Genomic DNA, 12,229 nt, shown 5'->3' on the forward strand with positions numbered 1-12,229 from the left:
AGGTTATGCTTCCTTTTTTTCCAGTGAGAAAACTGAGACACAACTTTGGTGACTTACTCAAGACCCACAGCTAGTCAATTGTAGCGCTAGAGTTGAAATTCATGAGAAGTGACTGCAGAACCTCTGCTTGCCTGCCCCACCCTACCACCTCAAATGTTACCTTAGTTGTGGCCACACAGACACAGCTTGTTAAGAATCAAGTTAAACTGTAGGATCTCTGTGAATAAATCCTATCTTCAATTGGGAATTCCCAGAGTGGAATGAGTTAATTGCTGCAACTTGGTGCAAGCACTAATTCTCGGCTTGCAGTGGTCTCTCAATTGTGAGGAAGCAGTTCCTAATTATCAGTAATGATAATGGATGGATGGATGGATGGGCAAGGAAGATCCATAACACTGGAACACCAATCCCCCCCACCCCCTCCCCCTGCACACACACTAAAGCAAACAGTTGATCCTGGGGTAAGTTATTTTTGCAGATTTGCTTTCTTAACTACATTGTGCTATAATTGCCATTAGTCAGTTATTCTCTCTATACCGCAAGGACATTGGAGGATCATTAATGTTGCAAATGCCTCCCATGCTATGCCTCTGTTGAAAATGAGGATGGATTATAAGATCTCTTCTCTAACTCTTCTTTAGGTCTGATACACCAGGTCTTGATCTATACCTTACTGATTTCCCATATTAATAATTTTAACCTTGTCCTATTGGTCTCTCTTTTTTTTTGGGGGGTTGGGTCGTGAAGCCTGAACTCTGGGCCTGGGCACTGTCCCTCAGCTCTTCAGCTCAAGGCTAGCGCTCTACCACTGGAGCCACAGCGCCACTTCCGGTTTTCTGAGTGGTTTATTGGAGATAGGAGTCTCACAAACTTTCCTGCTCAAGCTGGCCTGAACCAAGATCCTCAAATATTAATCTCCAGAGTAGCTAGGATTACAGGTGTGAGCCACCAACTCCCTGCTCCTTCCTTTTTTTTTTTTTTTTTTAAGAAATAATGACCAAGCCGGGCGCTGGTGGCTCACGCCTGTAATCCTAGCTACTCAGGAGGCTGAGATCTGAGGATCAGGGTTCAAAGCCAGCCTGGGCAGGAAAGACCGTGAGACTCCTATAAACCACCAGAAAACCGGAAGTGGCACTGTAGCTCAAGTGGTAGAGCGCTTGCCTTGGACTGAAGAGCTGAGGGACAGCGCCCGGGCCCAGAGTTCAAGCCCCACGACCGACCAAAAAAAAAAGAAAAAAAAGAAAGAAAGAATGACCAAAAAGAATGTCCTTATTACCTGACTTATGAAACTGTAACACCTCTGTACACCACCTTTATAATAACAATTAAAAAGGAATTTAAAAACTAATACATTCCTGGGGCAAAGATTATGGCAGATTACTGTTAACCGAAGTATTAACTGCTAGCTCTTCAGATTGAAACATTCACCTATATTACTTCATTTAAGTCTCATGTTCTAATTACATATCGGTTATAAGTAATTATATCTATGCATATCTAAAACTCCCCAATCTTACGATTTCCTGCCATGTTTTAAAAAAAACAAAAAACAAAAAACAAAAAAACACAATCCTGTTACCCTTTTGCTTAACGCTGCTGTCCCCTGGACTTTTTATCAGGGACCCTACGCGACTGAGACTGGAATAAGGCGGCTTAAATGACAGATCCCTCCAACCTCGATATTTCGCTGAGGAAACGCCCTGTTAAGTCACAGATTATGCATGAACCGATTATATACTGTGCTTGCTTCTGACTTAAACCAATTGTCTCTTGATAACTGCTAGTTACGCAGTACCGACCCCTGGCGAGCTCTTGTTCAGAGAACTACAAATCCCAGAAAGCCTTTCGGCTAACACGCCTGCGCACTGCGCGCTCTTTCCTTTCCGCTCTTAAGTCTCCGGGAAAGACCCGCCCCGCGGCGCTGTCGCTCGCGCTGGAAGAAGCGGAAGAAGATGGCGCTCACCAGGTGGGTTGTTGATTGGGGTCCTCGATACGGAAGAGTCTGTAGGTGCCCATCTTTTTTTTTTTCCCCCCTCTGCTTGTATTGTGCGGGCAGAGACCTGGCTTGGGATCCAGAACAACGTGGACTTGGCTAAACCCTGTCTCTGGCGCCGCCGCGACTAGGCCGCGCCAAAGCCGCGGTCTTGCCTGAAGGGCTTCCTGGGTTGAGATGGCTCCCTCACTGGTGCCGAGAGTCGCGGTGCGGCCTCGCGCTGCGAAGCCTCACGTGTTTCCCGCTGAAGCGTCGCGGCGGGTGGGACACTGCTCGCCCGCACACAGCTCATGACTCGGGGGCACGCGGTGGGGCTTGATTTCTTTATTTGTATCGGGACCGAGCGGAGCGCGCGGGGCCGCGACGCTGCGCCTGTCGTGCGGGCTGACCGACGGCGATCCTCCCGGTCTCCCGCCACTCTTCATTGCTTAACAGAGTCCCGGACCTGCTCTGGGATTCATCTCTTCCTTTTCGAGTTGCCCGCAGTGGTGGCCGCTGTTGACTACTATCTACTCTGCACTTTACTTTGGATCTCTGAATTTCTTCCGTCGGTAGAACCGTGTCAGGTTCTTGTGCTGTTCCCGGTTGTCTTGGTTACCGGAAGGTAGAGGCGCTCGCCGCCTTTAAGAAAAAAGATGTTAAGTGGAGGTTCCAGGAAGTTACATAACTTCTGCCCGGCGACCCTAAGTGGAAAACTTTCCATGCGAACTCCACAGGAAAAGTCTGGTAAAGAAGGGAATGATCTTAGGCCACACCGGTTGGAGCCCCCTTGCTACACATTTTATTTTCCTCACATATGTTTTTCTGCCCCAAACAGCGAATCCTTACAATGCTTTGCTCGTCCGTGTTTTTTTTTTTTTTTTTCTGTCCTAGGGGTTGTGTATACAGAAGGAAATCTCGTTTTGGCTACCGGGAAGGCGGGGTCGTAGACATACCGATAGAAAACAAAGGACACAAAATGCTCGTTTGTGTAGTACTATCCTCTGTGGAAAGAGAATTGTGTAGAATGAGCTGAACAGACGGAAGAGTTTTCTTTAATAAATGTTGTAGGCAGCCAGCATTTGATTGCCCTTCAGGAACTGGGCACTGTGATAGAGATTAGTGGGATTACTTGGGAAAAGGTGGAATTTGGAATGGATGCAAGGAACGATGCCAGAGATGTGGTGATTATGTGGTTGGCGTTGGCAGTGGCAGAATACAATTTCTAAATGATACCTACATAGCTTTCATTTGGTGTTTATTGGTATCTTTTGTGATATCCTTTCAAATCCCAGTAAATGTAAGCAAATAGGTTTACGGGGTTTTGTTATTGTTCTGAACGAGCCAGCCCAAGAAGCAGGGCAGTTTTTAGCCAGTAGGTTAGTGGTATGATGGCCCAGATTTGAAATTGGCATCTGAAGTCCAAGTAGTCTTGCAGGAGACAATACCCCCCTTACTGAGTTTTCAGTAAGATGAGGAGAAACCTTTTTGTATCTGCAGGCTCCCTGTCTTCATGCACTTTACATGGTAGTAGGACAAACTAATATGTGAGTAAAACAAACCAATAATGAATCTAGGTAGTAAGCCCCAAGGTTAAGGGGCTAGGAAGGAACTCAGAAAGTTGAGGTGCAGTGGCTGTTTTGAACAAGATAGAAAACAGCTCTGTGTAGCTGGCACTGAGCAAAGACAGGAATGCCAAGGTGCAAACTTCTAATAAAAGCATAGAAAAATTGTTCCTAAATAGAATATTTTGTGGCAAAAAGAATAACAAATGTAAAAATGTTAAGATCAGCCAGGCACTGGTGGCTGATACCTGTAATCCTAGCTACTCAGGAGGCTGAAATCTGAGGATCACAGTTCAAAGCCAGCCCCCTGCAGGAAAGTCAGATTGTTATCTCCAATTAATCACTAGAAATCTGAAGTGGCCCTGTGGCTCAGTAGTAAAGCACTAGCCTTGAGGGAACTCAAGGACAGAGCCCAGGCCTGAGTTCAAACCCCCAAATCCCCTTTCCCCCCAAAACAAAAAGAAACAGGCAAAAAGTCTGTAGTGATACAGAGATGGAGACTTCCAGGGGCAGAATGAATTTATTTCTCTTACAAACATTTAAGGAACTCCTCCTATTGTCAACTAGACAATGCCTGGATAGGGATCAAAGAAATGGAAGACATGATTCTGATTCTCTGGTTGCTTTCAGTCTAGGTAAATGAATAGATGATTACAGTACATTGTTATAAATGGTATACAGAGGATCTGGTGAGAGCATAAATTGGAGCAACCAACCCAAATTGGAATCATGGAACAGCTCCAAATAATCAAACATTTATAAAACATGTATTGAGCAGCATCTAGATGCTCTGCGACTACTGGTTCATGAATGTTCTCTTTTAATACTCACAAATTCTCTAGTATAAATAGATAAGAAGACTTTGTCAGTACAGATGGGAAAAATAGTTCAGTGAGGTAAGTACCTTATACAAGTTTTTATGTAGTGTCAGTAGGAATCGACTCTGAGCTCTTAGCCATCACATCACCTCACCTTGCTGCCTGAGATGGGTTGGGTGCATCTCAAGAATGTCATACTCTGCTGTAGGCTGTCCTGACAATTTATACTTTTCCTTTATTACTTAATATATTTGTAGTTTGGATTTGGATTTCTGTGATTGTTTTTCTCCCTTCAAACCAGTAAGCTGTCTCAGTTTATAGTCTTATTGCTTACCTAGTATAGTAACTGACCCAAGTAATCAATAAGTAATAAAAGTATTAATAAGTATTAATAAAAGTATTTAATAAGAGTAAATTCTATAGTAGCCAAGAAGGAAAAAAGATCTGAATTATTTTTTCCGTAAAATAGGCTCATCTGCTAGAATCCTTTCTTTCTTCTTTGTTTTGGCACTTTGGGTATCACTATAATAACATAAAACCTAAAAGTTGTTAAAAATTGTAGAAATATTAAATAGTTGTTACATCTTTTGGATTTCTGCTTTCCTTCTTAAACCTCTTTAAGTTTAAATTTTTAATTCTAAACTAGATACCCTTGAGAAAAGCATGTAAATATGCAATGCTTGTTTTCTTTTATCTACCTCCTCTTTGTTACATAGGGGCATAAGAATAACATAGTTCAAAAAAGGTATATAAGAATTGGAAAAGCCAGATACCGAGAGACCAAAAATAAGTTTAGCAGTAATTTCAGACAAAACTAAAACATTTGTCATCTGTTACTGGAAAGTAAGTGTTAGATCCTGCACCTAGGCAAGGTAACAGTAAGAATTATTAAGGGATCAGTCTGCCCTGACCAGTCCAGGCATTTGGGCAGTCTCTCCCCCCAAATCTGTCGAGAAAACATTTAGGACAAGACATAATTCAGCATTCCTGTGGTTAGCCCCACTTATCCAACCAATGATGTATGATTTAGCCTATCCTGTAACCGCTAAGCTAGAAAGTCCCTGTCCTTACTGGAAATGATCATACTCCTAACCAATGAGCTTGACAACCTTCCCCCTGCTACCTACGCAATAAAAACCCTGCTGAACATGTGGTCGGGGCTCACAACTCTGACCCGCTGCATCAGTGATGATTGTGAGTCCGGGCTCAAGCTTGCAAATAAAAGACTCTTTTGCTGTTTGTGGTCTCTGGGGGTCACTCGGGGATCTCGAGTTCAAGTCTAACAATATCATGTCCCACACTTGTAATCTCATCAAGAACTTGAAGGAGGAGGATCAGGGATTTAAAGCCAGCCTGGACAACAAAAAGAGAGAAAGGAAGAAGAGAAAGGATAATCCTTGTTCTAAGAGAAATATGGAAGCAGAAGTGTTCAATAGTTATGTAAAATACATTAATTTTTTTATTCTGGACATGTTTTTGAGTACTTCATTCCACATGTAGTAAAATGATCAATATTGCATTCTTCCATAAATCATTGAAAAGCTTGTTATTGGTTGCTAAGGAAAATCATCTGATAGTGAAGTTGTAATAATAAAATGTGAGTTATTTTAAATTCTGACCTCTATTTTTATAGCTTTTTACCTGCACCTACTCAGCTCTCTCAGGACCAACTTGAAGCTGAAGAGAAGGCAAGATCTCAGAGGTCACGGCAGACCTCCCTGGTCTCTTCCCGCAGAGAACCTCCCCCATATGGGTACCGGAAAGGCTGGATACCAAGATTGTTAGAGGTAAGTGTGCATGTTGTGTTTGTATTTATTGTGCTGAAATTTATTATCTTACACTTGTAAAATAAATGTAAACTCCAGCGTTTCTGATTAGTAATGTTAGGTTGGTTAAAAAAAAAATTGTGATTGAGATATTCATATTCCACAGTAGATTTTTCATTTTTGGTCTGTCCTGGGGCTTGAACTCTGGGTCTGGGTGCTATCCCTTCGCTCAAGGTGAGCACTCTACCACTTGAGCCAGAGCGTCACTTCTGGTTTTCTGGTGGTTACTTGGAGATTAGAGTCTCATGGACATTCCTGCCCAGGCTGGCTTGAACCTTGATCCTCACATCTCAGCCTCCTGAGTAGCTAGGATTATAGGCGTGAGTCACCAGCACCTGGCTAAAATGGTAGGGTTTTTTTGTTTTGTTTTGTTTTTTTCAGTTATGGGGCCAGAACTCAGGGCCTGGGTGCTGTCCCTCAGCTCTTCAGCTCAAAGTTAGCACTCTACCACTTGAGCCACAGTACCACTTCTGGCTTTTTCTGCTTATGTGGTGCTGAAGAATCGAACCCAGGCCTCATATATGCAAGGCAAGCACTCTACCACTGAGCCACCTTCCCAGCCCCTGATTTTTCTTTTTCTTCTTGCTTATCACTGGTTTGTGATTACCAGAGAGCTGCAATATTTTTTCTCATTGCATACCAAACTACTAAACATGCACCAAAAGAACTAACATACCCTTTCTAAATCTAGAGATCAAAGCACATGAACAATAATGTGAAAGTAAAAGAAATAAAGGAGTAATTGAAGTGGTTTCAATATCTTCAATTTGAGAATATTAACACCTGCCTGATAAACAGATGAGTTACATTTTTAGGAAATTTGAGACGCAAAAATTGGGTAGTAGATTTGGAGGAATTAAGAGAGAAAGAGTCTGGACTGATATCTTTTTTTATCCTTTTATATTAGAATCCTAATTGTTCAGGATCCTTTAAAAAGTCAGTTCGGGGGCTGGGAAGGTGGCTCAGTGGTAGAGTGCTTGCCTTGCATGCATGAGGCCCTGGGCTCGTTTCCTCAGCACCACATAAGCAAAAAAAGAAAAAAGCTGGAAGTGGCGCTGTGGCTCAAGTGGTAGAGCGCTAGCCTTGAGCTGAAGAGCTGAGGGACAGCGCCCAGGCCCAGAGTTCAGGCCCCATGACCGGACCCAAAAAAAAAAAAAAAAGTCAGTTCAGTGCATATTCCTTCTACTAACTCTAAGGAAACCTTCCCATGCTTGGCTATCTTCTCTATCCAGGGAAAAAAATGAACATTTAAGACTAATGTTTTGCTCTACTTTAATCAACCCTTTTCTCCCTCTCCCAGTTTTCATTCTTCTGATTCCTTTGTGTACGCACACGTGTGTGCATGTTTACACACATGCATATTCACATGCCAGTCCTAGAGCTTGAACTCAGCCTGAACGCTATCCTTGATCTTTTGTGCTCAAGACTAGCACTCTACCATTTGAGCCACAGCTCCACTTCTGACTTTTTTTTTTTTGATGTTTAGTTGGAGATTAAAGTCCCATAGTCTTTCCTGCCTGAGCTGGCTTTGAACCTCAGCCTCCTGAATAACTAGCATTACTTACATGAGCTGCTGTACCCAGCCTTATTCCTTCTTATATGTCTCAAAGAATGTTTGTGTACTATTAAAAATCTGAAGTGGGGCTGGGAAGGTGGCTCAGTGGTAGAGTGCTTGCCTTGCATGCATGAGGCCCTGGGTTCTATTCCTTAGGACCACATAAGCAGAAAAAAGCTGGAAGTGGCGCTGTGGCTCAAATGGTAGAGCATTAGCCCTGAGCTGAAGAGCTGAGGGATGGTACCCAGGCCCAGAGTTCAGGCTGCAGGACCAGCAAAAAAAAAATAAAAATAAAAAATCTGAAGTGACTATGTAATTCATTTTTATACCTGAATGGGATTCCTCCTGCCTCCAGCAATGCTGGAACTCAAGGTCTTATACTTGCTAAGCAGATGCTGTAACACTATGCCAAACTCCCAGCCCTTTTTTTTTTAAACCCGAATGCCATTGAGACTATAATTCTACCTAAGACTTCCCATGTAGCTGGGATGACTGATATGTATCACCACACCTAGGGTATTGGCTTTAATAAGTCTTGTTGACTTAGTTGTCTGGCTGACCTCAAACTGTGATCCAGTTTCCACCTCCTCAGAAGCTGGGATTATGGGCCTGAGCTATTATACCCAATTGTATTCAGTTATGCTGGTTATTTCACATTCTTACATTCTTTTCTTAGGTGTTTATGACTTTATTTTACAAATGAGAAGAGCTCTTGCCTTTTTTTCATCTGCCTCTAAATGGTGGTTATAGTATTCTTGGAACTGAAACTTTTGCTTAAAATCCTACCAGAAGCCATCTGTATTCTGTCTCATGATCGTAATCTCCTGCATTCCATACAAATCCTAGAAGATGAACATATAACCAAATCAGATCCCCCATTCTTTTCCCCTTAGTCTCCTCCAGACTTTATGAATTCTAGTGTGTGAAGGCCAGTTTAGTGTGTTAAGGGATGTTCATGGTTGCTTTTGCTCTCTGATAGAGAAATTTGTGAGAAACAACAAAATAAAGCATGATCAAGGAAGTTATAACCTGGAGCCAGAGAGATAGTGATTGGTATTATGTAATTGAGGAGTTCTGTGTTTAACTTGAGAGGGTTTAGGGAGTCTTTTTTAGATACTCAATAGATAGCCAAATAGGTGTGGCAAACCTCATTTTACAGTGGAGTCTCATCTTTGCATTTCAGCTTTATGACATGCAGTAACTCTTAGCTTTTTAAAATCTTAATTGATGGATTACCAAAGGTTTCATATGTCCTGGTAGAACAGCAGTTTATTTGAAAATCAAACTAAAATAAGGCTAGCTAATCTGGAAATGGCCATGGATGCTTTCAGGGGAGTGAATGTTCTGTGGAAGAAGGCATTTTGTTCTAGTTTTCATAGTAAAAGCTATGATTTTCTGGCAAGTTTAATGACCACATAATGCTACATCTACAGTTCTCAAGTGCTTATTATAGTTGAAGAACTCTAACAAATCTGAACATGTGTCAAAGTGATATTCTGGGTACAGGAAGCATTTTTCTTAGGAATTCTTTATTTCTGCCTAGTTTATAAGAAAATACCGGGGCTGGGAAGTTGGCTCAGTGGTAGAGCGCTTGCCTTGCATGCCTGAGACCCTGGGTTCGATTCCTCAGCACCACATAAGCAAAAAGAAAAAAGCTGGAAGTGGCGCTGTGGCTCAGGTGGTAGGGCACTAGCCTTGAGCTGAAGAGCTGAGGGACAGTGCTCAGGCCCAGAGTTCCGGCCCCACAACCGGACCAAAAAAAAAAAAAAGAAAAGAAAATACCTTACATTGTTTCCTTTGATGGTCTCCAAAGATTTCTAATCTCTCCTTAGCAAATAAGCATGTTGTACTTAGGAATTTACATATCCTAGATCTAATGAAATGTATTAAGAAGTCTTGTAAAAAAAAAAGCATATTTAACTTTTTATCAAACCTCTGATTGATCTTTTTATCATTCTTTTGTTTGTGTCCCCATTGTGAAGTTTGAATTCAGGGCCTGGGTGCTTTCCCTGAGCTTCTTCACACAAGGTTAGTACTCTCTATCACTTTAGCCATAGCTCTATTTCTGGCTTTTTTGGTGGTTAATTGGAGATGAATCTCACAGACTTTCCTGTCCAGACTAGCTTTGAACTATGATTCTTAGATATCAGCCTCCTGAATAGCTAGGCATCAGTCACCAGCACAGTACTCTTTATCATTTTTATTACAGGTTGAGTATACCTTACCTGAAATGCTTGGTACCAGAAATATTTCAGATTTCAGAAACTATTATTATTATTATTATTATTATTTTGTAGGTTGTGGGGCTTGAACTCTGGGCCTGGGTACTGTCCTTGAGCTCTTCAGCTCAAGGCTAGCACTGTACCACTTGAGCCACAGTGCCACTTCTGGCTTTTTCTGTTTATGTGGTGCTGAGGAATCCAGGTTCTCATGTATGCGAGGCAAGCACTCTACCACTGAGCCACATTCCCAGCCTCTTCAGAAGTTTTTGAATTTGAGAATATTTACAAAGCCCTTACTAGTTGAACAGTTCTAATCCAAAAATGAGAAATCTAAAATCTAAAACTTTCAAACATGTTCTCAGTGCTCAAAAAGCTTTCAAAGCCAGGTGGCAGTGGCTCAGACTGGTAATCCTAGCTACTCAGGAGGCTGAGATCTTAGGATCACGTTCCAAGCCAGCCCAGGCAGGAAAGTCTGTGAGATTCTTATCTCCAATAAACCACTCAGAAAACCAGAAGTGGAGCTGTGGCTCAAGTGGTAGAGCACTAGCCTTGAGCTGAAGAGCTGAGGGACAGCACCCAGGCCCAGAGTTCAAGCCCCATAACCAGCCAAAAAAAAAGCTTTCAGTCTTCAGATTAGGATTGCTCAGCATGCATTGGCTTTATTTTGAACTAAAAGAAAGGTATTTCATAGGGTAGAAAGTTTCTTGGACTTAAAAGATTAGGGTTATTGGGGCTGGGAAGGTGGCTCAGTGGTAGAGTGCTTGCTTTGCATGCATGAGGCCCTGGGTTTGATTCCTCAGCACCACATAAGCAGAAAAGGTCAGAAGTGGCACTGTGACTCAAGTGGTAGAGTGCTAGCCTTGAGCTGAAGAGCTGAGGGACAGCGCCCAGACCCAGAATTCAGTGCCCAGACCCAGAGTTCAGGCTCCATTTAACTGATTTAAAAAAAAAAAGAAAAGAAAAAAAAAGAAAGAAAAAGATTAGGGTTCATGCTGGCTCACACCTATAACCCTAGCTACTCAGGAGGCTGAGATCTGAGAATTGCAGTTCAGAGCCAGCCCCTGGGCAGGGTGAGATTCATCTCTAAGCAACAAAAAAGCCAGAAGTGGAGCTATGGCTCAAGTAGTAGAGCACTAACTTTGAGCAAAAAGCTCAGAGACAATGCCCAGGCCCTCAATTCACACCCAGGACTAGCATGTGCACACGCACGTGCGGGAGTGTACACGCACGTGCGCGCACACACACACACACACACACACACACAAATTCTGGGTTCAAGTCCTGCATATATGCTGACTGTGAGACCTTGAGAAATTTCTCAATTATTTCTGAATTTATACGAAAATGAAGTTAAAAGTATTTAATAAGTTAGTTTAATATGTCACATTTTGTAAATCACGTGTTCTATGCAAGAGCTAACAAATTTTTTAAGCTATTTAAAAATTATATTTGTCCAGGCTCACATTTGTAATCCTAACCACTCAGGAGGCTGAGATCCAGAGGATTGAAGTTCAGAGCCAGCCCAGGCAGAAAAGTCCGTGAGACTATCTCAAAAAGAGAATAAAAAAGCAAAGCCAGGCATCGGTAGCTCATGCCAGTAACCTTAGCTACTTAGATGACAGATCTGAGGATCATGGTTCAAAGCCAGCCTGGGCAGGAAAGTCCATGAGACTCTTATATCCAGTTAGTGGGGGAGGAGAGAGGGAGTCAAACGTGGAGCTGTGGCTCAAGTGTTTTGAGTTCTAGCTTTGAGTGAAAAAGCTCAGGAACAGTGCCCAGGGCCTGAGTTCAACCTCACAATAGGCACCAAAAAAATAAAAAACAAACACCAAAAAGCAAACAGAAAGAAGGAATGTAATATTTAATTTCTAGTTCTTGCTGTTTTATTTACTTTCTTCTCATTATAACAGTTATATGATACCATGTTACTAAAATCTGATTCCAAGAAACTTGGTTTTACATCTCTGTCCTTAGGTTACATACCTGTTACTCTGGGTGCAGGTGCTTGTGTATATGCTAAAATTAGTCTTTGTTTTATCCTAAACACTTTGCTTAGGCCCTTTATGATTTGGTGTTAATCTCCACATGTAACCTGCGTCATTTCTGTCTTCACTTAATTTGTTAACTCCTTTAGACAAAGCTCATTGTTATAGTCATAGCTTTCACCTTTGCCATTTGCTTTTCTTGGAAAGTGCTCTCCTTAGATCTTTTTCATAACTACTTTCTCTTCATTAAAGGCTTTATCTCACATGTTAATTCTTCACAAAGACT

General features: G+C 42.1%; 2 protein-coding genes across 3 annotated transcripts in view; one reads left to right on the forward strand and one right to left on the reverse strand.

Annotated features, from left to right (window-relative positions):
• The window catches only part of Adck1 (aarF domain containing kinase 1), a 106,408-nt gene extending 104,364 nt beyond the window's left edge, over positions 1 to 2,044 (reverse strand). Inside the window, exon 1 of the mRNA XM_070028742.1 lies at positions 1,964 to 2,044. The gene's annotated coding sequence lies outside the window, so the exon portion shown is untranslated. The remainder of the gene's footprint in view (positions 1 to 1,963) is intronic.
• Snw1 (SNW domain containing 1) overlaps positions 1,900 to 12,229 on the forward strand; it is a 33,786-nt gene continuing 23,456 nt past the window's right edge. For both annotated transcript variants that reach the window (XM_070028718.1, XM_070028723.1), the window contains exons 1-2: positions 1,900 to 1,966; positions 5,989 to 6,142. In XM_070028718.1, coding sequence (XP_069884819.1) covers positions 1,953 to 1,966; positions 5,989 to 6,142 — 168 coding nt within the window. In that variant the 5' untranslated portion in view covers positions 1,900 to 1,952. The remainder of the gene's footprint in view (positions 1,967 to 5,988; positions 6,143 to 12,229) is intronic.

Source organism: Dipodomys merriami, unplaced genomic scaffold (genome assembly GCF_024711535.1).
Source record: "Dipodomys merriami isolate MVZ:Mamm:240054 unplaced genomic scaffold, mDipMer1.0.p SCAF_1, whole genome shotgun sequence".
Lineage (NCBI taxonomy): Eukaryota > Metazoa > Chordata > Mammalia > Rodentia > Heteromyidae > Dipodomys > Dipodomys merriami.